The sequence below is a fragment of the Eptatretus burgeri genome, chromosome 17 (genome assembly GCF_056783735.1).
Source record: "Eptatretus burgeri isolate ZD-2024b chromosome 17, Ebu_testis_v1, whole genome shotgun sequence".
Taxonomy (NCBI): Eukaryota; Metazoa; Chordata; class Myxini; order Myxiniformes; family Myxinidae; genus Eptatretus; species Eptatretus burgeri.
In genome coordinates, this window is record NC_140977.1 from 11,442,054 (window position 1) to 11,467,076 (window position 25,023).

The 25,023-nt window shown below is 47.4% G+C and overlaps 1 protein-coding gene across 1 annotated transcript in view; it reads right to left on the reverse strand.

Annotated features, from left to right (window-relative positions):
* The window catches only part of LOC147009316 (fibrocystin-L-like), a 98,659-nt gene that overhangs the window by 14,700 nt on the left and 58,936 nt on the right, over positions 1 to 25,023 (reverse strand). Inside the window, exons 21-30 of the mRNA XM_085861692.1 lie at positions 13,941 to 14,042; positions 11,605 to 11,701; positions 10,970 to 11,071; positions 10,696 to 10,852; positions 9,194 to 9,396; positions 8,173 to 8,337; positions 7,926 to 8,083; positions 3,444 to 3,552; positions 2,318 to 2,626; positions 863 to 1,014 (exon numbers count right to left, since the gene is read on the reverse strand). Coding sequence (XP_085717818.1) covers positions 863 to 1,014; positions 2,318 to 2,626; positions 3,444 to 3,552; positions 7,926 to 8,083; positions 8,173 to 8,337; positions 9,194 to 9,396; positions 10,696 to 10,852; positions 10,970 to 11,071; positions 11,605 to 11,701; positions 13,941 to 14,042 — 1,554 coding nt within the window. The remainder of the gene's footprint in view (positions 1 to 862; positions 1,015 to 2,317; positions 2,627 to 3,443; positions 3,553 to 7,925; positions 8,084 to 8,172; positions 8,338 to 9,193; positions 9,397 to 10,695; positions 10,853 to 10,969; positions 11,072 to 11,604; positions 11,702 to 13,940; positions 14,043 to 25,023) is intronic.

The window sequence follows — 25,023 nt, forward strand, 5'->3', positions numbered from 1 at the left end:
TATCGGTCACTCCGTCTGGGACATGCTTCAACTGCTCTCCGAACAATGGATGGAGGCTTTGAATCTCAGAAAAGTGATCAGAGCCGTCTCTCTGGACGTATCTCATGCATTTGACACAGGCTGGCACCCCACCGAGTTTTCCAAACTCTCAGCTTGTGCCATCAAAAGCCATATATATATATATATATATATATATATATATATATATATATATATATATATATATATATATATATATATATATATATATATATATATTTGCAGTTTGCTCACTTCCTCCGCTCTCAGATCGAGCATGCGGCTCTCAACATGGTCCTCTCATCGACTCGACCCATCAAGACCGTCTCTGGCCCAGTCCAACCTGTTCCTCATCTTGATGGATGATATTTCCGATTCTCCGGAACGTTGTCGTCGTTTCCCATTCCTCCTGCAAGTGTTCCTCCGTTGCATCACTCTGTCCTGCTTTTGGTATGTTTCTCTGCTTTCTACTGCATCCTATCTACTCTGTTCTGTTCTTGTTCTTCTACGAGCCTAAACTCTGCATTTAAAAACAAAGCTGAATGTAATATTTGGTGTTAGTAGTAGGATATATATATATACAAAGGCTCTGTGGATACAATGCAATTAATATGTAAATATGAGAGAATATCTCCTCTTTGAATGCGATTTCTTTCCTGCGAATATACGTGAGGGCCACAAACGAATGCTACATCTCAAAAAAAAAAACAACCGAACTTTCAATCGCACAAAATACACGGGCGAATGAACAATGTCGCAATCAAATTAGACAGCCATGAAGGCAAGTACAAGGAGTATTTATCGAGATTTTGATATTAGTCACTGGAACGTGTTAAGTACATACTCCTTTCCATTCGTCCGAACCAGCAGGAGGCAACGACTCGAACATCATGATGTCGGCCATCTCTATTCCCAGTTCCTTAGCGAGTGCGCCGGTCAACACAGAATCCACCAATTCTTGTGACAACTGCTTTGCTTTTGCATATGCCAGGAAGTCTGTGAGAGAGAGAGAGAGAGAGAGAGAGAGAGAGAGAGAGAGAGAGAGAGAGAGAGAGAGAGAGAGAGAGAGAGAGAGAGAGAGAGAGAGAGAGAGAAAAGAGAGAGAGAGAGAGAGAGAGAGAGAGAGAGAGAGAGAGAGAGAGAGAGAGAGAGAGAGAGAGAGAGAGAGAGAGAGAGAGAGAGAGAGAGAGAGAGAGAGAGAGAGAGAGAGAGAGAGAGAGAGAGAGAGAGAGAGAGAGAGAGAGAGAGAGAGAGAGAGAGAGAGATGATGAGCAACGGACAGAAAGACAGATTTGCTTGGTCAATTCCCATGAGTTCGATTCATTATGTATGTTCTCGAGGAAGTCCAACATACCCAAGTGCAATCTTGTGAACATACAAACAAATTTTAATGAGATGCATCTTTACGCTCATCTTGCACTCTCGTGGTGCAATTCGATCAAGCAAGCAGTTGCTCAGCATTTGGAAATTGGTCTTGGACACATTTCCCCCTCTAGGCCTTAAAAGTAAAGACAACATAAGCTTGAATTGCAGAGCCTAACGGACAACCAAGGGACGGACGTATGACACCGTGTAACATGATTGGCATTAGGAAACCTACACAAAGCTAGATGCTTCGTTTAGATAATGCAGTAAATAATTATCAGTGACGTCATTTGACATTAATCTGGATTATCCAATCACATTAACCTGCAGACGGGAGAAATTTTCACCCACACTCAATTCACATCTCTGGACTGGTCAAACGAGTGTGTGCCCAGGATACTGCCTTGGGGAATCCCCATCTCTACCTTGAGAAAGCGATGTCAGGATTCCGTCAAAGACGAATGCGTTGCTGAGAGCATAAAGGATGATGACTTGAGGTCACCAGGATGTATCCATGCTACAAACCTCGACATTCGGCTCACATGGAAACACCAAACAGGTTGACCCCATCAATCGGGGATTCCTAAAAACATGGAGGATTCGACCTTGTCCCATCCCCATCCATCGGGACCATACTCTGTACAGAGCGTCGGTGCTGCCGAAGCATTCTCCTGGGCTATTGGGCACAATCCTGGACGGGTCGCCACTCCGACACAGGATACTCGAATGGCTCAATCATCCCAGCAAGCTGGTACTCATTTTGCCGACCTCGGAAGGATGACAGGCTGAGTGAACCACACCTGGTATTAATTCAATGGCCAAGCAGGATTTAAGCTCAGGACCCGAGGATCCCAAGCCCACCACCCTAACCATAAAGCCAACACCAGGCATAGTCGACCTTGTAAAAGCAACATTGTCAACATTTTCTCATTACCTTCCTCACTGGTGATTCCCTCAGCATCTGGATCTGCTGTTCCAGTTTGCTGGATCAAGATGTCCACGTAGACCGAAGGATTGCTGGTGGATCGGGATACCGGATAATCGATTCGAACTCTGATTGATTCCACCGTAATGTTCAACTGCTTCGCCACCGCTGCTTTCACGCTGTCCACTGTCAACGGCTCCGTGACGTTTTTGGCCACAAAAACAAAGGACACGGTCAACTGGACAGAAACGTCCACAGTTTTTCCTGGCTGCACCAGCACGTACAATTTTCGTGTGACCAGATTGAACTCAGATCTGTCTATAAAAAAAAACAAAAAAACAAGAATGGACGTGGAATTCCGGTTAAAAAAAACAAAACATTCTTATTATCTTATTGTTTTCCGTTTTGGTTTATCTGCGACCCGAGGCTGATGGACAGCATTCTTATTCTTCTTTGATATACAGCATATGGCTGTGAGTAGCATCATTGGCTCGGGGAGCGGCTGTTGCAACACCCTCTGTAAATTCGAGCAAGAATTTGTAATTTGTTCAGGGTGCCGACGATGGCTTTCCTACTCTTCGCGAAGGACGCCATATGCCACCTTAACGTCCACCAACTAATGCAGACAGACGCGACTCCCAGTTCAATGTCCGTCCGAGGGACGGCACACATTGATGACAGTTTGGAGCTAGGCCAAGATTCAAACCCAGGCTGGAGGGCTCAAAGGCGAGTGTGCATACCCATAGGCCAACCTGCGAGCCTACACAAACAGCAAATGGGTGCTGTTTAGATACATCAGGCCTGATGAAGTTTAAAGACCCAACACGGTTACCATGTGAAAGTGCATCATACTTTTGTGTTGTGAAAACACAAACAGCTTTCTAAGCATCCCCTAACTTTAGAAAACCTTCCATAACTGCGGGTATACAGTTTCCATTGTGACTCATTCATCTCAGAACATCTTTTTCCAGTCTATTTTTATGCCACATCTTTCTGGTGCCAAGTTCTAAGACAGTGCAGCTCATTGCTTCTCATAAGTCTTCACCTTACATTCCAAAATGAAAATCGCCGCGTCCCCCCTGACTACTTAGTTGATATCCCACTTTTTAATACCGAGTAGCCCCATTCTACAAACCTGCTTGACAGGAGGCCGTCTTGCTTTCGTTGATGTTTGTAGCGGAAGCACCATCAATGCGCTCCTGAAACTTGAGCAGTTTGGAATAGAAAATTGCGACGGTTACACCCTGAAAGCACAAGAGCCGTGTCATTGGGCTGACGTTATTTCTCTGGCAACAAAGAAATTAAAGAAACCCACCTGCTTGTTTAATTGATCAAGACAACTTCGTATATACACTTGCCATTTTTGTGGTAGGTATCAATGTGTTTAAAGCAGGAAAAGCACGGCATATGTCAACGTCCACCTGATAACTTATGATGCCGTACGACCTCATGAGGGTGAAAATGCAATGATGTCATGCAATATCTGGCGGCGATGGGAAGCTGCGGCACCACAATAATGCCCCTTAGGTATGAGAAAGGAAATGGCGTCAAAAAAAGAACAGTACAAAAATAATTGCCATCTCGACGGAGGAAGGTTTCTGGCTTTATTAATTTTTCTCTATGAACCATCCGACGGATATTGCTGCAGTTTGGATGTTAAATATCTTATGGCAGTTCATCCCGATTGTAAACGGCGACTCATTGATCTGGAGGTATGATTCTCGCTTTGGGTGAGAGAGGTCCGGGTTCGTATCCCGGACGAGCCCCCTTGTTTTTTTTTTTTCTCGCGTTGCAGAATATTTATTTGAAGAAAATTTAGCAAATATAAATTCTGCGTCTTGTGAAAGGAAAAAAAAAATGAGAAAAGTCAAAATAAAAACGATGACACCACCTTTCAGCTGGCAACAGGTAAAGTTCATAAAGTTTAGGTTGTATTCGGAGGGGGATAAATTACAAATCAAGTAGTGCCGCTGATGTAGTGCCCTTTGCCGGTTCGAGCAGGAATTTGGCCAGGGTGCCGGCGATAGCTCACCTACTCTTCATGAAGGACACCGTGGGATTTTTTTTAATATCTACCAACAAATGCTGACAGACGGGACGCCCGTTTAACGTCCGTCCGAGGGACGGCACACACATTGATGAATCGCTCTGCCTGTAAAACTGGGTCGGCATTCGAACCCAGGCTAGACAGCTCAGATTCGAGTGTGCGTATCTCTCGGCCATCCTGTCATCCACCTTCCACCCCACTGAGCCCCTGTGAAATTATGTCGGTAAACTGCAATCATGCCGACCCAAGAACTGTTGATCCTGTGCAAGCATGATTGGCCAAATAGCCTCCTCCTGGATCAAAGTTCCTTTTATATACTTGTGTTCCACAGACTGTTGAAAAAGTCATGCAAAGAGTATCGACACCCCTGATTAAACTCCTACCCCAATCTACAGGGGCCACCGCATAAGTGACGACCGAACCAGTAGACTACACAAGACTTGAAGGACGAAGCCGACTGAAAAAAATAATAAATCCCAAAAGGTATGTGGTTCTAAATCATTTTTGGCCACCTGCTACCAGGCAACATCATTAAAAGTATTCGCACACAGGAAATCAAAACAGTCACCGTACTAATCAGTCGAATGTCCACGTGTCGGTATTCAATCTTCCTTCCTTTTGATATTTAAACAGGACAGTTAATGGAACACCTTAGCTCATACAGTCTTGAGAGAAACGACATTGGAAGGGTCTTTTAAACTATTGATTGCCATTCCGAGCATGACCGGTATTTCCTCCGAGCCGTCATTTTGTCTGAGCGTGAGCGGAAAATTTGATTGATCGAGATGGCGTAATATTTTATCCAAGTCCTGCTAAACTGGAGGTTTTATTTTTTTTTTTAAAGTGACAAAAAGATTATTTGTGCTCTTCAGTGTTCAAGTATATATAATCCATTGAAATAAAAATAAAGTTTTTAAAGGATGAAGAAAAAAAAATTAACTTTTTTTTGGAAGTTCACCACGGTTGATGCGCCGTCTTCGACGCCACCTTATTTAACAAGTCAAATTAATTATTCATGCCTGGTGTGTGCGTCCATTATGACATCCCGAAAAGCAGCAAGTTTCCTGTTTTTGAATGATTTTCAGTTTTGTTTGACTGTCAGGCAGCGAGAAATTAAAACAACTACCTCACTCCTCTCTGCGCGTGCACACTCGGAACGACATTCGATACAATTTGCCAAATTCAGAGCCAAAGTACTGCTAAACCGCAGGTTTGTGTTCCGATTCGTGTTCTACGGTGTTCAAAATATAACATTCATTTGAAAATTAAGTAGTTCCTCAATCATAAACCGATATCTGTAGACAGACAGACAGATAGAATGAGCCAAATGTTTAACCTCACCTTTCGTTTCACTCGCGCATGGTAATTATTCACAATTGTAGACAAAGAGTTGCCTGCAAAAGTATTAACCCCTAATCAATGATGCCACATTTAGATGAATTTTTATGAATGATGTAGAAACAATTTTTTCCAAATTAACTTTATTTATTCAGAACTGAAGAGGTTAAACGAAATACGATTGTAGTTGAAGGAGGATACATGTCAGAATACCTGCAAAAAACATGTTGTTGTTCTCCTCCTCTTCACTTAATAAGGGGTGAGGTCCATTGGCAGCATGCTTCTGCTCCGCCTTGACCACGATACTCCTCCACCTCCTCTCTCCACTCTCCAACCATCCCTACCTTAGGGATATCCCTCCTCACACAATCCTCCCATATCAACCGTGGTCTGCCTCTTTTTCTCCCACCTTGCTCCCTCAACCTTTCTGCTCTCTTTGCCGTTCTCTCTCCCCCCATCAACACCAAGTGTCCAGCCCATCTCAGCCAGCATTTCACCAATCTCCCCATCAAGCTCACCTGCACACCAATCTCCTCCCTCAGTTAATCAATCTTCCTTCTATCCACCCTCTTCACTCCCGCAATCCTCCTGACCTAGTTGTTATCACAAACCTGCAGCCTCTGTTGTTGTCTCTCTGTCAGTGCCGCCGTCTCCAGGCCGTAAAGGTAGGCCGGCATTACACACGACATGAGAACCTTCCCTTTAAGCTTTCTTGATATCTATCTGTCTGCCATTACTCCCTACCACCCTCCTCCATGCATTTACACCCACCTGAATCCTACTCCGCACCTCTGTCTCGGACTTACTATCCCCAGTAACTGTTCCTCCCAGATACTCAAACCGATTTCCCCATCTGTCGTCCCCCTACCCTTTCTTAACCCCTGCTGTTCTTCTCCAATCTCCATCTCCACCCTCTTCCTTATCCTCCCATCGAGAATCCTCTCCAGCATCTTCATTACATATACATTACATGCATAAAACATGTACAAATCAAAATTCACTGGTTGAAAAAAAAATATTCAGTCCCTGAGGTCAGTACATGGTGGAAGCACCTTTTACAGCAACGGCTGCTGTGAATGTTTTTGGGTAGGTCTCTACCAGCTTTGCACAGTGAGATGGTAAAATCTTTGCCCGTTCTTCATGTGGAAATTGCTCGAGTTCTGCCAAGTTTGATGGAGATCGTCAACGAACTGAAATCTTCAAGTCTCACCATAAATATTGAAATTGGTTCAAGTCAGGACTTTAGGCCTCTCAAGAACATTTGTTTCCTCTTATTCAGCCACTCCAGTGTGGCTTTAGCTTTGTGCTTCGGATCATTGTCCTGCTGAAATGTGAATCTCCTACCCAGTTTCAGATTCATGGTCAACTCAAGCAGGTTTTCATCAAGGATTCTCCTGTACTATGCACCATCCATTGTCTCTTCCAAAACGACGAGCTTGCCAGTCCCTGCTGATGAAAACTAGCTCCACGACATGATGCTGCCACCACCATCCATCCATCCATCCAGTGGGACCATACCCTCTGCAAAGCATTGGTGCTGCCTAAGCAGTCTCCTCGGCAATTGGGCACAACCCTGGACGGGTCGCCACTCCGACACAGGATGCCACCAAGCCGGCACTCATTTTGCCGACCTCGGAAGGATGACAGGCACAGTCAACCCCACCTGGTATTAATTCAACAGCCAAGGGGGATTTGAACTCAGGATCCTCAGATCCCAAGCTCGCCACCCTAACCATTAAGCCAACACCACGCAAAGGGATAATGAGTGTCTGAAATCTTCTTATAACTGTCTCCTGAACGGTGCTTCTCCATCGCTTTGTCAGACTTCTTTGGAAAGCTCCTCAGGCATCATGTGAATTGCACCTTAAAACTCCTTCAATGATAAGTGGGGATATTAATTTTGAAGTTGAACCACTGATTACATACAGGTGAAACCTATTGCGCTTAGTTTGGAACCTTTCAAAAAAAATAAATAATTTGCGACTGAAACGATTTCGAGTTAATTAGGCAAAGGGTTTGAATACTTATGCACCTGAGAATCATCTGATTTTCTCTGTTAATTTCATTTAGTCACACGAATAAGCTCAGGTGGCATCAAAATGTGAAAACTTTGGAAAAGGGGGGGGGGGTGAATAATTATGCAGGCCAGGCCAATTATGCAGGCTTCAATAATCTCCCATGACTTTGGCTATGCAGTGTCACGTGGTGCAGAATGTCGAGGCCATGTCTTACCAAGGATGCTCCTGTGGCGAGGTGAAAACGCAGCCTCTGAGGAGGAAGTGTGCGGTAGTTAAGGTTGTAGCACGAACCTGGCTGGACCGGTATACGGTACCATGAGATGTTCAGGTTGCATTCTGCCTGACAGTCAGCCATCTTGTAGAGTGGTGGGCCTGGTACAAGAGCACATAATTAGACACTGCATTCATTTTCAGTTTCTTGCTTCCATGACCATATCACTTCTTTGAGATCAATTTCTCACCACTGAGTAACTTGAGGTAACCGTTGCCATGAAAAGCCACAGGAGTTTTAAATCGATGCAAGAAGTCAAAATCCGTGGCACGGACAGACAGAAGCGCCATTTTGTCACTTGGGCAGGAAATAGCGTTGGCTCCCTTCAGCTCGGTGCAGTCAGCCATGCGGTAACCTAAGAAGAAGATGAAGAAGAGATTGGGTAAATTCTTACAAGTCAGAGCAAAACAGACATTTTTTTATCTTTAAACGAAGGTTGAGGTCCAGGTCCAGCTTTTTCTGCAAACATGCAGACGTGATTGTTTCAGCTTCAAGGAAACCACCTCCAAAGTCATAAGTAGCATTTCGGATTGGTCTCATCTAACCGCTGTTTACCTGCTCTGTTAATCTGTCTATCATGGAATAATCAAAAATATCAGCATCGTCAAAATCATGCAACTCCACCGCTCTCGTCAAGTCTCCAACAAGTTGGTAAGATATGAACATCTGCATTGACTCCATGATGTTTGGGGTTTTTGAAATGGTGTTCGGCCAAGTGGTTGAACGTTTATTTGTTCACCATTTCACGTTTATTAAACCGTTCATTTCTTCATCATGACCCTGTATGGGAGGTGATCAGAAATGAAACGGTGGAGTTGTAAGAGATGCTGTCTCCAGCACTAGAAAAATAAAAGCTGGGGGGGGGAGGCCAAATACCAGCAATGGTAGGTCAGTTTGTTCGACAACGTGTCTTCGGTCATGTTGGGATTTCTCTTGATCGCTAACATCACGGGTCAACCAATGAACGGATTATTATTGCCTGAGACCTCAGGTGTTGAAGAAATGACCTGCTCTTCTGAACAAGGCACTCAACCTTAAGGACAATGCTGTAACTCATAGAAAATACAATCAGATTACAATATTTGCAGGAATTTCAAGAAAGTCCTCCAAGTGTAAGCTCTTTTTTTCAAAATGCGAGGCCAGACTAATTTACCATGACTATTACAATCTGAGTGATTACCATATCCTCATTATAATATTACTCAGATTACCATAGTTTGGGGTGAGCGATTTGAGGTCGAGCTGGGTTCCGTTGCCGAGCACGTAGACAGAACGAGGGACGAGAGACTCATTCGGCCAGCTCCCCGTGGGTGTTGGGAGAACACCATAACCAGGCGAGGCCAAAAAATTTCCAGTAGTATCATGGAGAATCGTAGTCTTTGGGCCATCACACTCAATCTCACCACACGAACCTCTGTAAGCATTCAAGTGAGAATAGAAGGTGTGTGTGTGTGTGTGTGTGTGTGTGTGTGTGTGTGTGTGTGTGTGTGTGTGTGTGTGTGTGTGTGTGTGTGTGTGTGTGTGTGTGTGTGTGTGTGTGTGTGAGAGAGAGAGAGAGAGAGAGAGAGAGAGAGAGAGAGAGAGAGTGAGAGAGAGAGAGAGAGAGAGAGAGAGAGAGAGAGAGAGAGGTCAGAGAGGAGAGAGAGAGAGACAGACAGACAGACAGACAGAGAGAGAGAGAGAGATGGCAAGACAGACAGAGGGAGAGACGGAGAGAGTGTGAGATACAAGAGCGAGAGATACAGAGAGATTAGAGGCAGAGATTAGAGTCAGAGGTTAGAGCGAGTGAGAGAGGTTAGAGAGAGAGAGAGAGAGAGTGAGGGGGGAGGAGAAGGAGAGAGAGAGATTGAGGGGGGGGAGGAGAAGGAGAGAGAGATATAGAGATTAAAGCAAGTGATTAGAGCAAGAGAAGTTACAGTGAGACAAGGTAAAAATATATAATTAATGTGTAGTTCCATCTCCTGTCTAGTCCGAATAACCATGACATAAATTCCAGAATTTCCACAAACAAAATGATCAAAATTACAGTAATCACTCTGTGACTAGTTATCTTTACTTTCTTCGGCAATGACCAAGTTTGGACAAAACAGTATGTACAAACGATGAAGAAATACATCTTGCAAAAGTGACGAGAATAAACAAATGTCAACATTAAAAAGTTTTAACAGAGGAAGAAAAAGTTGTTCAGGCCACAACAGTGATGGATCAACTAGTTTCCATCCCCTTATCCAAATCTCCACGTCCTCAGCGATGTGGAGGAGAAGACTCCCAACCATCCGCATCCATGGATGTTGAAGAATGTAACGTCAGTATTACACATTCGATGAAGAAATACGCCACGGTGAACCAACTGATGTTTAAAGTTGATTCCAAACGTTATAAATCCACCATACATGTTTCAGAGAGCATTTTAAACATATAAATCACATCTCAGCTAATAAAGCCTAGGGTCAGAGCTTCCATGGATTTCTTTCATCCAAGTACCAACTGCGATCGACTCTAGTAGGTAGGTTTTCAAGCTCTGAGAAGGTTCCGTAAAGATCAATCCGGCATATTCAAGCCGAATATTTTATAGTTCGCCAAATTGAAAACCCCGAGCAGATCGCACGGAGGAAAGAAGTCCACCAGATGGGATCTCATTCCAAAATGGGTACAGAGGGGAAAGTAAGGTGAAGAGCTTCCGAGTACATTTCGGTAAACGATGCAAACTCACAGGTTTTTGGCTGGCAGCATGTAGACCTTGTTGGTTACGTCCTTTGTTTTGGCATCGGAAACGATGACGTTGTGCTGAAAATCTTCCGAGGTCGGGTTGGTCATAAACACTGACGTTTTGTCCGCACAGGGAGTTCCAAAGTTAACAAATGACACACCTAGTGGGAAACATAAGTTCTGTAAGTGTCGATATTTGTAAATGATAAACACATGTGGGATCGACAGGAAAATCCCACGACGGATGAGAAATCCGAGGTAATGCGCGTGGCTCTCACCGGTGACGGACATGTTCCCATTGGCAATGCTGTAGTTCACCTGTCGTCCATCGACGTACGGGCTTCTGGTGAAGACCGGCCAAAGGATGCCAGCGCGGCCACCTGCGCATAACCACGAGACACGAAGAACGTTCGCACGGATAGCGCAAGGTTTCACGATTGCAAAGTGACCTACCTGCCTGACACCTGTATTTAATTCAGTACAACTGAACTCGACTACCCATGCTGTGCAAAAGTATTACGTCTGTCTGAGCTGTCCTAAAGTCTGACTGGCTGAACATTCGTCAGCTTGGACGACGAAGAATATTTCTCATTGGATGAGAAAAAACCAAGGTAAGTTCAAAACAAAACTTCTGCCATGAGCTGCTTATCGAACTGTTCTGCCCCGGCCAAATTTGGACCACAGCAGGTAAGAATAAACTTCGTAACAGTGAACTAGGCAGATGTGCGTGATGTCTGAGATGAAGACCAAAGATTATTTGAACTTTGTTTTTGACTTTGTAACAATGCTGGAAACAAAGGTGCATTTTGAAGAGGCAAAATGTCAAGTGAAGGAAACTAAAATAAGGAGGAGGTGCAATAAACAAATGGCAAGAAAAGACTGGAGTTGCGTGTCGTGCAGGTGAACCACTTACCCGAGTGAGGCGGGTTATTCACCTGACCGGGGCTGAAGCCGGTCGGTGCGGTATCGTCACAGTTCTCCGCAGAACTGCTTCCAATCATGATGGAGTTCTTTAAAAAGAAAGAATATCCATGCAGTCTAAAAGCTTCACGTAAAAATCCAGAACACCACCTCCCGTACAAAGACCCCATGCAACTCAGAAGTGACTGGACTGCACCAGCTTACAGCTCATGAGGCCGACGTTTTAAATTTCAAGTTCAGTTGTGTGTTGCCATTGTGTCATTTTCTTTGCTCTCCCACTCTGGATGGGTTAATGGTTTCTCCAATTTCTCAAACCTTGTCACCTGTTTTACTGCCATCCATCCCTCTCCAGCCCCACTTGGTCAGGCACCCACCTCGTCTGTCAAAGGGCTGTCTGAGCATCTCTATACTTTTTCGTCGTCCTTTCTTCCCATTCTGTGGAATCGCCTGAGATCCATCGTGCAATCCTGTTCCACCCTTTAAGGTGTTTTGAGATGTCAATTCAAGGTCACGTTAGGTCATAATCACCCGTAAGATTAGAGCAGGAATTTGTAATTCATCCAGGGTGCCGACAATAACTTGCCTATACTTCACGAAGGACACCATGGTATTTTCACCGTCCACCAGCTAATGATGACAAATGTTACACCCAGTTCGATGTCCTTCCAAGGGATGACACACACATTGATGCCTCACCCTGCATGCGAAACACCAGGGTGACAGTTTATAGCTGCGCCAAGACTCTAACGTCGGCTGAACGGCTTCGAGGTGACTGTGCATACCTCTAGGACCGAGGCTATTCTACCATCCCACTGATTGTGATGATGACATCACATACACGTCGTGACGATTTGCAAAACATTAAGTCCAAGTTTTGTCATTGTTGAAATTCCGTCGAATAACATGTTATTACGATGTGCCTGAAATGATTATTATAGGTTATCACCAAGTGTTACACAAGTTGTCAATATATATATATATATATATATATATATATATATATATATATATATATATATATATATATATATATATATATATATATATATATATGTGACAAAGCTATAATATTATTATGACACATAATACAAACCATTTTCATAGCTTTGTGACGCTCTGACCATACTCTGAACCGGCTAGTCAACGAGTCTGTTGAACCTTTACAGGCCCGCAGATTCAAAGATTTCCTATTGTTACGAAAGATACCCCACAATTGGTCACCTCTTACATATCCGGCGGTGTCCAAAAATTACTGTTCCAAATTCAAATCGTAATAAATTAATAAATAAAAATTGCATAAAACAATGCAGTTTGCAGCATGTGAAAGAACATTTCTCAATTTTTTTTTGTCAAGATTATCATTTACCATCATCAGCACACTTTTATGAGCACCCCTCATCATGCGTAACACATTGAGGCGATACGCGATCTCCTTCCAGGTTCGGTTCAGCATCCCTGCATTTACGATCTCGATTACAGCATGAATGCCCTTCCTCAAATCGGCCATACTGGTAACCCTCGTACACCACGTCCTTCACATAACTCGGAAGAAAAAGATCCGGGGGGGGAGGGGGGGTTGGGTTCTGTCCAGTGAATGTGGTTGCCACAGAATCGGACCATCACACCCAATCCATCGATCACTGAAGAGTTCATTGAGGAAATCACACATTATCACACTCCAGTCCTGTTATTAAATGACCTCTGGTGCAAGTCCGCCAATCGCAGGAGTACGCAGTTTTAACATGTCCAGGTAATTGTTGGACTTGATAGTGGCTTCAGTAAAGAATGGCCCAACGACTCCACTTGGTGCAAAGAAGAAAGGCTCCAGAAAAGTCAACAAAAAACTTTCAGGAATGTTCGTTCACATGCAACCAACTACATTGCTGTATCCAATTTCATTATTTTTACCTCCGCCATCGAAGGTGAAGGAGGTTATGTTTTCACCCCTGTCTGTTTGTCTGTTGTTTGTGTACAGGATATCTCAAAAGGTTGTGGACAGGTTCGGTGTGTGACAAGGACAAGCTGATTAGATTTTGGTGAAGATCCCGGATCCGAGTACTAGAATTTGTTCAGTGATTCTTCACCATTGAGAGATGGGGCCAAAACGATATATAACATATTTCAAAAATGTATTGGGCCTGATATGTTCTCGTGGATCAGGCATTACGTGATGGAGGTATGCGCTCCACTGAGTGCCCTTCTAGTTTTTATTCTGGTATACATTTGTAATGGTAAATTGTGAACACCCTTTATTTTTAGACAAACTGTGCTGAGATTGCATGATGGTTGTGATTGCTGCAATGGAGTCGCAGCAATTGCACGTCTTACCTGAATTGTGATGATGCCATCAGTGACATTGTAAAGCATCGTGGTGATGCCAACAATGTTGTCCGCCAAGATGACATTTGATATCTTCACGTTGGCATCAGTCTGCAACACACGCAAACTGATGGTGAGTTATGGACTCTTCAAGGAGTTTTCTAATCCCACCTTGTTGGCCAATAGGTTCGGATGGCAATATGTCAATATAATTAATTTACATGGTTGTAAGAGTGCTGTTCATTGTGATTACACTGGTGAGTTTTTGGACTCACATGAGGGTTGTTGGAGCACGGCTCATTGTGAGCTCTTCACAATAACTTACCGAGTGGTTCGGCTTCCTTAAGAACGTCAGGCACCAGAATAAGCTGAGGGTGTTTTAACATAGTTAATGTTATCGGCCGTTTCATGTCTGAGTCAAGAGAAGGATGGTCGAGCCAAATGTATAAAATCCCACTAAATAGTTTCAACAATCAACACACACTCATAACCATATACAGAGTGCCCCTTAAAACGGTACCCCTTTTTATCTATACTAATAAATAGCAGTGTGTGTGCGTGCGTGTGTGTCTCCTCCATAATTCCAAAGCCATGAAACTTGCCAAGGGAACTCCAAGTAAGTGCACGAGTGAATTGGCTGTTTGGGTTAATTCAAACACCCCTTTGTTCATTATCGGCCTTATTTAATTATATCCTTTATCAGGCGCTCCTTGGCCACCTCCCTCTCGAGGATCTCAAGGCGTATCCTGGGTGTCTGAAGCTGCCATGTTTTTTGGCCTGCTCAACCATGCCTCGACTTGGAATAGGCCTTTATCGGCCTTATTTAATTATATCCTTTATCAGGTGCTCCACGGCCACCTCTCTCTAGGATCTTAAGGCATATCCTGGGTGTTTGAAGCTGCCATGTTTTTTGGCCTGCTAAACCATGCCTTGACTTGGAATAGGCAGCAATGAATTCTTAACGATAGTTTTTTTTTTCACTCTACTTTACGGGTGACACATATCAAATGCCTTCGTCATCGGTAAACATTAAAAAAAAAATAACGTTCACATCTCGCATCGACCGACTGTGTTTGGGCCCACAGTGGCATGCGGTCCTTCGGGTGGTGCCTCGCCGGCTGAAAATGTTGTGCAATTTCATTTTTTGACGACGTGACTTTATTTAACTTTTTGTGTGATGTGCTACCCGTCACTTCGACTTAGGGGAGAGTGGGGCAAGATGGTCCCTTTTTTGGTTTTGTCCGTTTTGCCGTCAGATGATTTGCCAGCCATACACCATTCAATTGCCATTGGTTAGTCCATCTTTCGCCCCAAGTAACTGCCAAAGTTCGAGAATATTAGAGATCATTGAATGTCTATAAAAAGCAATTAAAAATTTGTGGTCAAAATGCTCAACCTGCCCCACCCCTGGGGCAAGTCGATCATCACGATGGGGAAAGATGATCATAGTCCTAAGGAAACATCAGGACAGTCTACATAAGCAATGTGTTAGAATTTTAATGAACGGAAAATAATTCTTCATTTATATGCATATCCATCCAGGATACAAACATAATATTTCCAAAACATTGTCCCATACACAACTGGATACAAACGTCCATTTTCATGTCATTTATCTTTGTGTTCCAGTCTTAATGTCTAAATTCGCAACTCCCACTGACCGAGATCAATTTTGAATACCAGTTGCTTTGATTTTTTTTTCTCTGGCTTTCCTTTAAAAATTCGGGTGGAGGTAGTTTTTTTAACGATGTCCTCCTTGGAAAAAGTCCCACAATCTGTCTCGTCCACGATGAACGGAGGTCGATCGAAGGTCATATGAGAAGGTACTTTGCAGAGAAAGACTCCCTCGTATCCATCGTCGTCGATTGCCTCTACACGCGCGATGTACAGAATTGATCGCGCTTTTTTCCCATCTATTTTTGTAATTACAAAGTCTCCTTCAATAATATCATTATTGTCATCTGATCACCTGATCAACTTGCCCCACAACCAAGTGATCATCCTGCCCCACCACCGCCATTTTTACAAAATCATCTGGCATTCATAAATTATGCCTGGTGTTGGCTTAATGGTTAGGGTAATGGGCTTGGGATCCTAGGGTCCTGAGTTCAAATCCCGCTCAGCTGTTGAATTAACACCAGGTGGGGTTGACTCTGCCTGTCATCCTTCCGAGGTCGGCAAAATGAGTGCCAGCATGCTGGTATACTGTGTCGGAGTGGCGACCCGTCCAGGATTGTTCCCAATAGCCAAGGAGACTGCTTCGGCGGCACCAACGCTCTGCACAGAGTATGGTCCTAATGGATGGATTCATAAATTACAGCAATGAGCTCGGCAAAACATACACGCAAGATGGGCATATAAGCTACGTATCTACCTATCTACAGATACCATTCCTACTACGCTTATTCATTGAGATAATACGTACTCACCGATTATTCGAAAATTTTCTTTTTCAGGAGGAAAATGATGTTTTTCCGATAAAACGAACGCAGCGTTTTTTTTCTCGTCATGCACCTTCCACAGTGGAATTGTAGTTAATCGATCTATCGTTGAGTGGCGCCACTGTCCAATGCGAGTTTTATTGGAGTCGTGAGAGAGGGGTGATCATCATGCCCCAGGGATCATCTTGCCCCACTCTCCCCTACATACACATTTTTTTTTAAACCCCCCCCAAAAAAACCTCCATCGACCTTGTGGTTCTGAGTTTCTCCATGTTAGTTCGAGCAGTGAAAAACTTGACCGACATTTTGTGTTCTCTCTGGATTGATATATTTTATAATTGAATTTTGTTAATTTTTCACTTGAATTCCATATTTAAAGAATTATATTTAAAAGGTAAGCCTTTGTGGTTCTTCTTTTTGTGTACTTTATCTCTGCGGAACTTTGCCACACAGGAGTGGAGGCTACTCACCCAGTGATTTAACGAGCTTAGTGGAAAACCAACCATGACCTTTTAAATGCGAAAAAGCAAATTTAACTGACGCTTTAATGGAGTCGGGTATGCCTGGAACTTATGACGTCAATAATTAATGCTCGGGTAACACACTACCTTGGTATGCTCGCGTAACACACTACCTTGGTATGCTCGGGTAACACACTACCTTGGTATGCTCGGGTAACACACTACCTTGGTATGGCCAGGATGGAGGTACAGTAGGTTTTAACTTTTAACCTCAGCAGCGTATGAGCGATCCCGTTTTAGTTTGTCTTCACGGCTGTTTCTAAAGCATTTAAAGTTATTTCTAAAGTAGTTGTAAAGTTGTTGCCTGCTATCTCCACTTGTGGCTGGGTTCCATCAGGAGGTGAAACAGAGACCTACCAGGTCTCAAAGTATCCACCTCCGTATGCGTGTGTGTCCTTGATTGGTATCTTCATATGCGGGTTTCAGAATGTGGAATCGAGTCCTCCCAGGGTGAGCTCAAAGTATCCCCCTTCATTTCAGTAAGGGGTCACGATTCATGGACCAAGCTGTGAAGTTTTCTGTTCTCAAAGTTTTCTGTCGAGGGCTCTCTTTAGGATCGTCACTGAGCCCCAGACAGCTTCCAACAGTAGTTTGTTTGAAGTAAAATTCCCAAGGATGGTTTTTAATATCTCTGAGGTTCTTCGTCATCATTCCCATAGCTCCAATTATCACTGGTACAAGTTTTGCATTCTTCAGCTTCCAGGATCTTTCACTTCATCCTTGAGGTCTTGGTATTAGGGCATTTTCTCGATTTCTGCATTGTTTAGTCCAAAATCACTGGTATCAACACCTAACCTCACTTAGCAATGCCTTCTTCTCTTTTTTGTACCCAAGTATGATGTCTGGTAGCAATGCTTTGTTTTCAATTTTCAAGTTCGATGGGATCATTAGGTCGTACATGAGCGGTAGGTACTTCCATATGTGGAAGAAAAAATAATTACATTCATGTATTCTCAGTTGTATTCACTTGTTGCTTGTAATTGAACACAGTATAAAATAGAATTGTATCTTACGAAATCTGATGTGCTTTTGTCTGACTGAAATACACACACTGATGAGCCAAAACATGATGACCACCTGCCTAATATGCTGTTGGTCCTCCATGTGCCGCTAAAACAGCGCCGACCCACCGAGGCATGGACTCTACAAGATCCCTGAAGGTGTCCTGTGGTATCTGGCACCAAAACATTAGCAACAGATCCGTCAACTCCTGTAAGCTGCGAGGTGGAGCCGCCGTGGATCGGACTTGTCGGTCCAGCGCATCCCACAGATGCTCAATCGGATTGAGATCTGGAGAATTTGGAGGCCAGGGAAACACCGTAACCACTTCATCATGTTCCTCAAACCATTCCCGAACAATGTGTGCAGTGTAGCACGGCGCATTATCCTGCTGAAGGAGGCCACTGCCATCAGGGATTACCATTGCCATGAAGGGGTGTACCTAGTCTGCAACGGTGTTTAGGTAGGTGACACGTGTCAAATTGACGTCCACATGAGTGGCCGGACCCAGGGTTTCCCAGCAAAACATTGCCCAGAGCATCACACTCCTTGCGCCGGCTTGTCGTCTTCCCACAGTGCATCCTGGTACCATCACTTCCCCAAGTAAACGGCGCACACGTACACGGCCATCCACATGATCTAAAAGAAAACGAGACTCATCGGACCAGGTGACCTTCTTCCACTGCTCCAAGGTCCAGTTCCGATGCTCGCGTGCCCATTGTAGACACTTTTGACAGTGGACAGGGGTCATCATGGGGTACTCTAACTGGTCTGCAGCTACGCAGCAGGGTGAGATGCACTGTGGATTGTGACACATTCCTCCCATGACCACCATTAAAATTTTCTGTGACTTGTGCCACAGTAGACCTTCTGTCGGTTCAGACCAGACGGGATAGCCTTTGTTGCCCTCGCGCATCGATGAGCCTTGGGCGCCCAACACCCTGTTGCCGGTTTGTGGTTTGTCCCTCCTCGGATCACTGTCAGTAGGTACTCATCACTGCTGACCGGGAGCACTCCACAAGCCTTTCCATTTCAGAGATGCTCTGACCCAGTCGTCTGGCCATAACAATTTGGCCCTTGTCAAAGTCGCTCAGGTCTTTACCCCTGCCCATTTCTCCTGCATCAAACAAATCAACTTCAAGAACTGACTGTTCACTTGCTGCCTAATATATCCCACTGCTTGACAGGTGCCATTGTAACAAGATAATCAGTGTTATTCACTTAAACTGTCAGTGGTGTTAATGTTTTGGCTCATCAGTGTATAACCAAGACTGGTCTCTACAATGTTTAAATGAAATTGTCCAGCTGCTGAAAAAAAGAATGCCTTGCTGGCACCTCTGTCTTGCAGAAAGTATTCCACCCTGTCTGTGTTTTGTTATAACCCTGTTATTATCCTGTCCTCAAGGATGAACTGGTGTTCACACAACTTCATGCTTGTCAGTCCTCCCTTCCATTTACCCTTGCCAGATGTCTAGCCCTCCCCGGTCTTTTTTTTCTGTCCAAAATAGTATAAAGGGGATTGCTTCGTGCATTTTGAGCAGAAAGAGGACCATGTTTGATATTGCTTGTCCTGCATTTCCTTCTTTCCCATGTGCATGTTTGTTGTTATTTGTTGTTGTTGTTTGCTGTTAATAAATGGTCTCGGACTCTGACACAGAAGAATTGAATTTATTCTCCACATACTTTCAGTGATTGCTTTTGGTTCATGTTCCCATAATGTCTCTGGAACTGGGATTTCAAAGTTTTTGCAGATGTGCCAGCAGATTACTTTACAAACTCTGTTGTGTCATCCTGTGTGCAGCTGTTCTGACATGAGTTTTTTTGTGTGTGTGTTCGGTGAGTAAGCATAACGTATCACTCTCTTTACGAACTCACCTCCACCCCTCACTTCTCCTTCTCCTTCTCCTTCTCCTTCTCCTTCTCCTTCTCCTTCTCCTTCTCCTTCTCCTTCTCCTTCTCCTTCTCCTTCTCCTTCTCCTTCTCCTTCTCCTTCTCCTTCTCCTTCTCCTTCTCCTTCTCCTTCTCCTTCTCCTTCTCCTTCTCCTTCTCCTTCTCCTTCTCCTTCTCTCTCTCTCTCTCTCTCTCTCTCTCTCTCTCTCTCTCTCTCTCTCTCTCTCTCTCTCTCTCTCTCTCTCTCTCTCCCCAGACTCTCCTCTCCTCTCCTCTCCCCAGACTCCATCCTCTCCTCTCCCCAGACTCCGTCCTCTCCTCTCCGCAGACTCCGTCCTCTCCTCTCTTCTCCCCAGACTCCGTCCTCTCCTCTCCTCTCCCCAGACTCCGTCCTCTCCTCTCCTCTCCCCAGACTCCGTCCTCTCCTCTCCTCTCCCCAGACTCCGTCCTCTCCTCTCCTCTCCCCAGACTCCGTCCTCTCCTCTCCTCTCCCCAGACTCCGTCCTCTCCTCTCTTCTCCCCAGACTCCGTCCTCTCCTCTCTTCTCCCCTGGCTCCGCCCTCTCCTCTCCTCTCCCCAGACTCCGTCCTCTCCTCTCCTCTCCCCAGACTCCGTCCTCTCCTCTCCTCTCCCCAGACTCCATCCTCTCCTCTCCCCAGACTCCGTCCTCTCCTCTCTTCTCCCCAGACTCCGTCCTCTCCTCTCCTCTCCCCAGACTCCATCCTCTCCTCTCCCCAGACTCCATCCTCTCCTCTCCCCAGACTCCATCCTCTCCTCTCCCCAGACTCCGTCCTCTCCTCTCCTCTCCCCAGACTCCGTCCTCTCCTCTCCTCTCCCCAGACTCCGTACTCTCCTCTCCTCTCCCCAGACTCCGTACTCTCCTCTCCTCTCCCCAGACTCCGTCCTCTCCTCTCCTCTCCCCGACTCAGTCCTCTACTCTCCTCTCCTCTCCCCAGACTCCGTCCTCTCCTCTCCTCTCCCTGACTCAGTCCTCTACTCTCTTCTCCTCTCCCCGACTCAGTCCTCTACTCTCCTCTCCTCTCCCCGACTCAGTCCTCTACTCTCCTCTCCTCTCCCCAGACTCAGTCCTCTACTCTCCTCTCCTCTCCCCAGACTCAGTCCTCTACTCTCCTCTCCTCTCCCGACTCAGTCCTCTACTCTCCTCTCCTCTCCCCAGACTCAGTCCTCTACTCTCCTCTCCTCTCCAGACTCAGTCCTCTACTCTCCTCTCCTCTCCCCAGACTCAGTCCTCTACTCTCCTCTCCTCTCCCGACTCAGTCCTCTACTCTCCTCTCCTCTCCCCAGACTCAGTCCTCTACTCTCCTCTCCTCTCCCCAGACTCAGTCCTCTACTCTCCTCTCCTCTCCCCAGACTCAGTCCTCTACTCTCCTCTCCTCTCCCCAGACTCAGTCCTCCACTCTCCTCTCTCCGACTCAGGCCTCTACTCTCCTCTCGTCTCCCAGACTCAGTCCTCTCCTCTCCTCTCCCCAGACTCAGTCCTCTCCTCTCCCCAGACTCAGTCCTCTACTCTCCTCTCCTCTCCCCAGACTCAGTCTCCTCCTCTCCTCTCCCCAGACTCCGTCCTCTCCTTTCCCCTCCTCTCCCCAGACTCCGTCCTCTCCTTTCCTTTCCTCTCCCCAGACTCCGTCCTCTCCTCTCCTCTCCCCAGACTCCGTACTCTCCTCTCCTCTCCCCAGACTCCGTACTCTCCTCTCCTCTCCCCAGACTCCGTACTCTCCTCTCCTCTCCCCAGACTCCGTACTCTCCTCTCCTCTCCCCAGACTCCGTACTCTCCTCTCCTCTCCCCAGACTCCGTCCTCTCCTCTCCTCTCCCCAGACTCCGTCCTCTCCTCTCCTCTCCCCAGACTCCGTCCTCTCCTCTCCTCTCCCCAGACTCCGTCCTCTCCTCTCCTCTCCCCAGACTCAGTCCTCTACTCTCCTCTCCTCTCCCCGACTCAGTCCTCTACTCTCCTCTCCTCTCCCCAGACTCAGTCCTCTACTCTCTCCTCTCCCCAGACTCAGTCCTCTACTCTCCTCTCCTCTCCCGACTCAGTCCTCTACTCTCCTCTCCTCTCCCCAGACTCAGTCCTCTACTCTCCTCTCCCCAGACTCCGTCCTCTCCTCTCCTCTCCCCAGACTCAGGCCTCTCCTCTCCTCTCCCCAGACTCAGTCCTCTCCTCTCCTCTCCCCAGACTCAGTCCTCTCCTCTCCTCTCCCCAGACTCAGTCCTCTCCTCTCCTCTCCCCAGACTCAGTCTCCTCTCCTCTCCTCTCCCCAGACTCCGTCCTCTCCTTCCCCTCCTCTCCCCAGACTCCGTCCTCTCCTTTCCTTTCCTCTCCCCAGACTCCGTCCTCTCCTCTCCTCTCCCCAGACTCCGTCCTCTCCTCTCCTCTCCCCAGAAGCCGTACTGTCCGCGCCACTCCCCAGACTCCGTACTCTCCTCTCCTCTCCCCAGACTCCCTACTCTCCTCTCCTCTCCCCAGACTCCGTACTCTCCTCTCCTCTCCCCAGACTCCGTACTCTCCTCTCCTCTCCCCAGACTCCGTCCTCTCCTCTCCTCTCCCCAGACTCAGTCCTCTACTCTCCTCTCCTCTCCCCAGACTCCGTCCTCTCCTCTCCTCTCCCCAGACTCCGTCCTCTCCTCTCCCTCTCCTCTCTCCCCAGACTCCGTCCTCTCTCCTCTCCTCTCCCCAGACTCCTCCTCTCCTCTCCTCTCCCCAGACTCAGTCCTCTCCTCTCCTCTCCTCTCCCGACTCAGTCCTCTACTCTCCTCTCCTCTCCCCAGACTCAGTCCTCTACTCTCCTCTCCTCTCCCCAGACTCAGTCCTCTACTCTCCTCTCCTCTCCCCAGACTCCGTCCTCTCCTCTCCTCTCCCCAGACTCAGTCCTCTCCTCTCCTCTCCCCAGACTCCGTCCTCTCCTCTCCTCTCCCCAGACTCCGTCCTCTCCTCTCCTCTCCCCAGACTCAGTCCTCTCCTCTCCTCTCCCCAGACTCCGTCCTCTCCTCTCCTCTCCCCAGACTCCGTCCTCTCCTTTCCCTCCTCTCCCCAGACTCCGTCCTCTCCTTTCCTTTCCTCTCCCCAGACTCCGTCCTCTCCTCTCCTCTCCCCAGACTCCGTACTCTCCTCTCCTCTCCCCAGACTCCGTACTCTCCTCTCCTCTCCCCAGACTCCGTACTCTCCTCTCCTCTCCCCAGACTCCGTACTCTCCTCTCCTCTCCCCAGACTCCGTACTCTCCTCTCCTCTCCCCAGACTCCGTCCTCTCCTCTCCTCTCCCCAGACTCCGTCCTCTCCTCTCCTCTCCCCAGACTCCGTCCTCTCCTCTCCTCTCCCCAGACTCAGTCCTCTCCTCTCCTCTCCCCAGACTCAGTCCTCTCCTCTCCTCTCCCCAGACTCAGTCCTCTACTCTCCTCTCTCCCAGACTCAGTCCTCCACTCTCCTCTCCCCAGACTCAGGCCTCCTCTCCTCTCCTCTCCCCAGACTCAGTCCTCTACTCTCTCCTCTCCCCAGACTCAGTCCTCTCCTCTCCCCAGACTCAGTCCTCTACTCTCCTCTCCTCTCCCCAGACTCAGTCCTCTCCTCTCCTCTCCCCAGACTCCGTCCTCTCCTTTCCCTCCTCTCCCCAGACTCCGTCCTCTCCTTTCCTTTCCTCTCCCCAGACTCCGTCCTCTCCTCTCCTCTCCCCAGACTCCGTCCTCTCCTCTCCTCTCCTCTCCCCAGACTCAGTCCTCCACTCTCCTCTCCTCTCCCGACTCAGTCCTCTACTCTCCTCTCCTCTCCCGACTCAGTCCTCTACTCTCCTCTCCTCGACTCAGTCCTCTACTCTCCTCTCCTCTCCCGACTCAGTCCTCTACTCTCCTCTCCTCTCCCCGACTCAGTCCTCTACTCTCCTCTCCTCTCCCGACTCAGTCCTCTCCTTTCCCCTCCTCTCCCCTGACTCAGTCCTCTCCTTTCCTTTCCTCTCCCGACTCAGTCCTCTACTCTCCTCTCCTCTCCCGACTCAGTCCTCTCCTCTCCTCTCCTCTCCCCGACTCAGTCCTCCACTCTCCTCTCTCCGACTCAGGCCTCTACTCTCCTCTCGTCTCCCGACTCAGTCCTCCACTCTCCTCTCCCCGACTCAGTCCTCTACTCTCTTCTCTCCTCTCCCGACTCAGTCCTCTACTCTCCTCTCCTCTCCCGACTCAGTCCTCTCCTCTCCTCTCCTCTCCCCGACTCAGTCCTCTACTCTCCTCTCCTCTCCCCAGACTCAGTCCTCTACTCTCCTCTCCTCTCCCCAGACTCCGTCCTCCACTCTCCTCTCCCCAGACTCCGTCCTCTCCTCTCCTCTCCCCAGACTCCGTCCTCTCCTCTCCTCTCCCCGACTCAGTCCTCTACTCTCCTCTCCTCTCCCCGACTCAGTCCTCTACTCTCCTCTCCTCTCCCCGACTCAGTCCTCTACTCTCCTCTCCTCTCCCCGACTCAGTCCTCTACTCTCCTCTCCTCTCCCCGACTCAGTCCTCTACTCTCCTCTCCTCTCCCCGACTCAGTCCTCTACTCTCCTCTCCTCTCCCCGACTCAGTCCTCTACTCTCCTCTCCTCTCCCCGACTCAGTCCTCCACTCTCCTCTCTCCGACTCAGGCCTCTACTCTCCTCTCGTCTCCCCGACTCAGTCCTCTACTCTCCTCTCCTCGACTCAGTCCTCTACTCTCCCCGACTCAGTCCTCTACTCTCCTCTCCTCTCCCCGACTCAGTCTCCTCCTCTCCTCTCCCCGACTCCGTCCTCTCCTTTCCCCTCCTCTCCCCTGACTCCGTCCTCTCCTTTCCTTTCCTCTCCCCAGACTCCCTCCTCTCCTCTCCTCTCCCCTGACTCCGTCCTCTCCTCTCCTCTCCTCTCCCCGACTCAGTCCTCCACTCTCCTCTCTCCGACTCAGGCCTCTACTCTCCTCTCGTCTCCCCGACTCAGTCCTCCACTCTCCTCTCCTCGACTCAGTCCTCTACTCTCCCCGACTCAGTCCTCTACTCTCCTCTCCTCTCCCCGACTCTGTCCTTTCCTCTCCCCGACTCTGTCCTTTCCTCTCCCCGACTCTGTCCTCTCCTCTCTCCTCTCCCCGACTCTGTCCTCTCCTCTCCTCTCTCCTCTCCCTGACTCTGTCCTCTCTTCTCCCCTCTCCCCGACTCTGTCCTCTCCTCTCTCCGACTCCGTCCCCTCGCCTCCGTCCTCTCCACTCTCCTCCCCTCGGTCTGCTCCTCTCCCCTGACTCC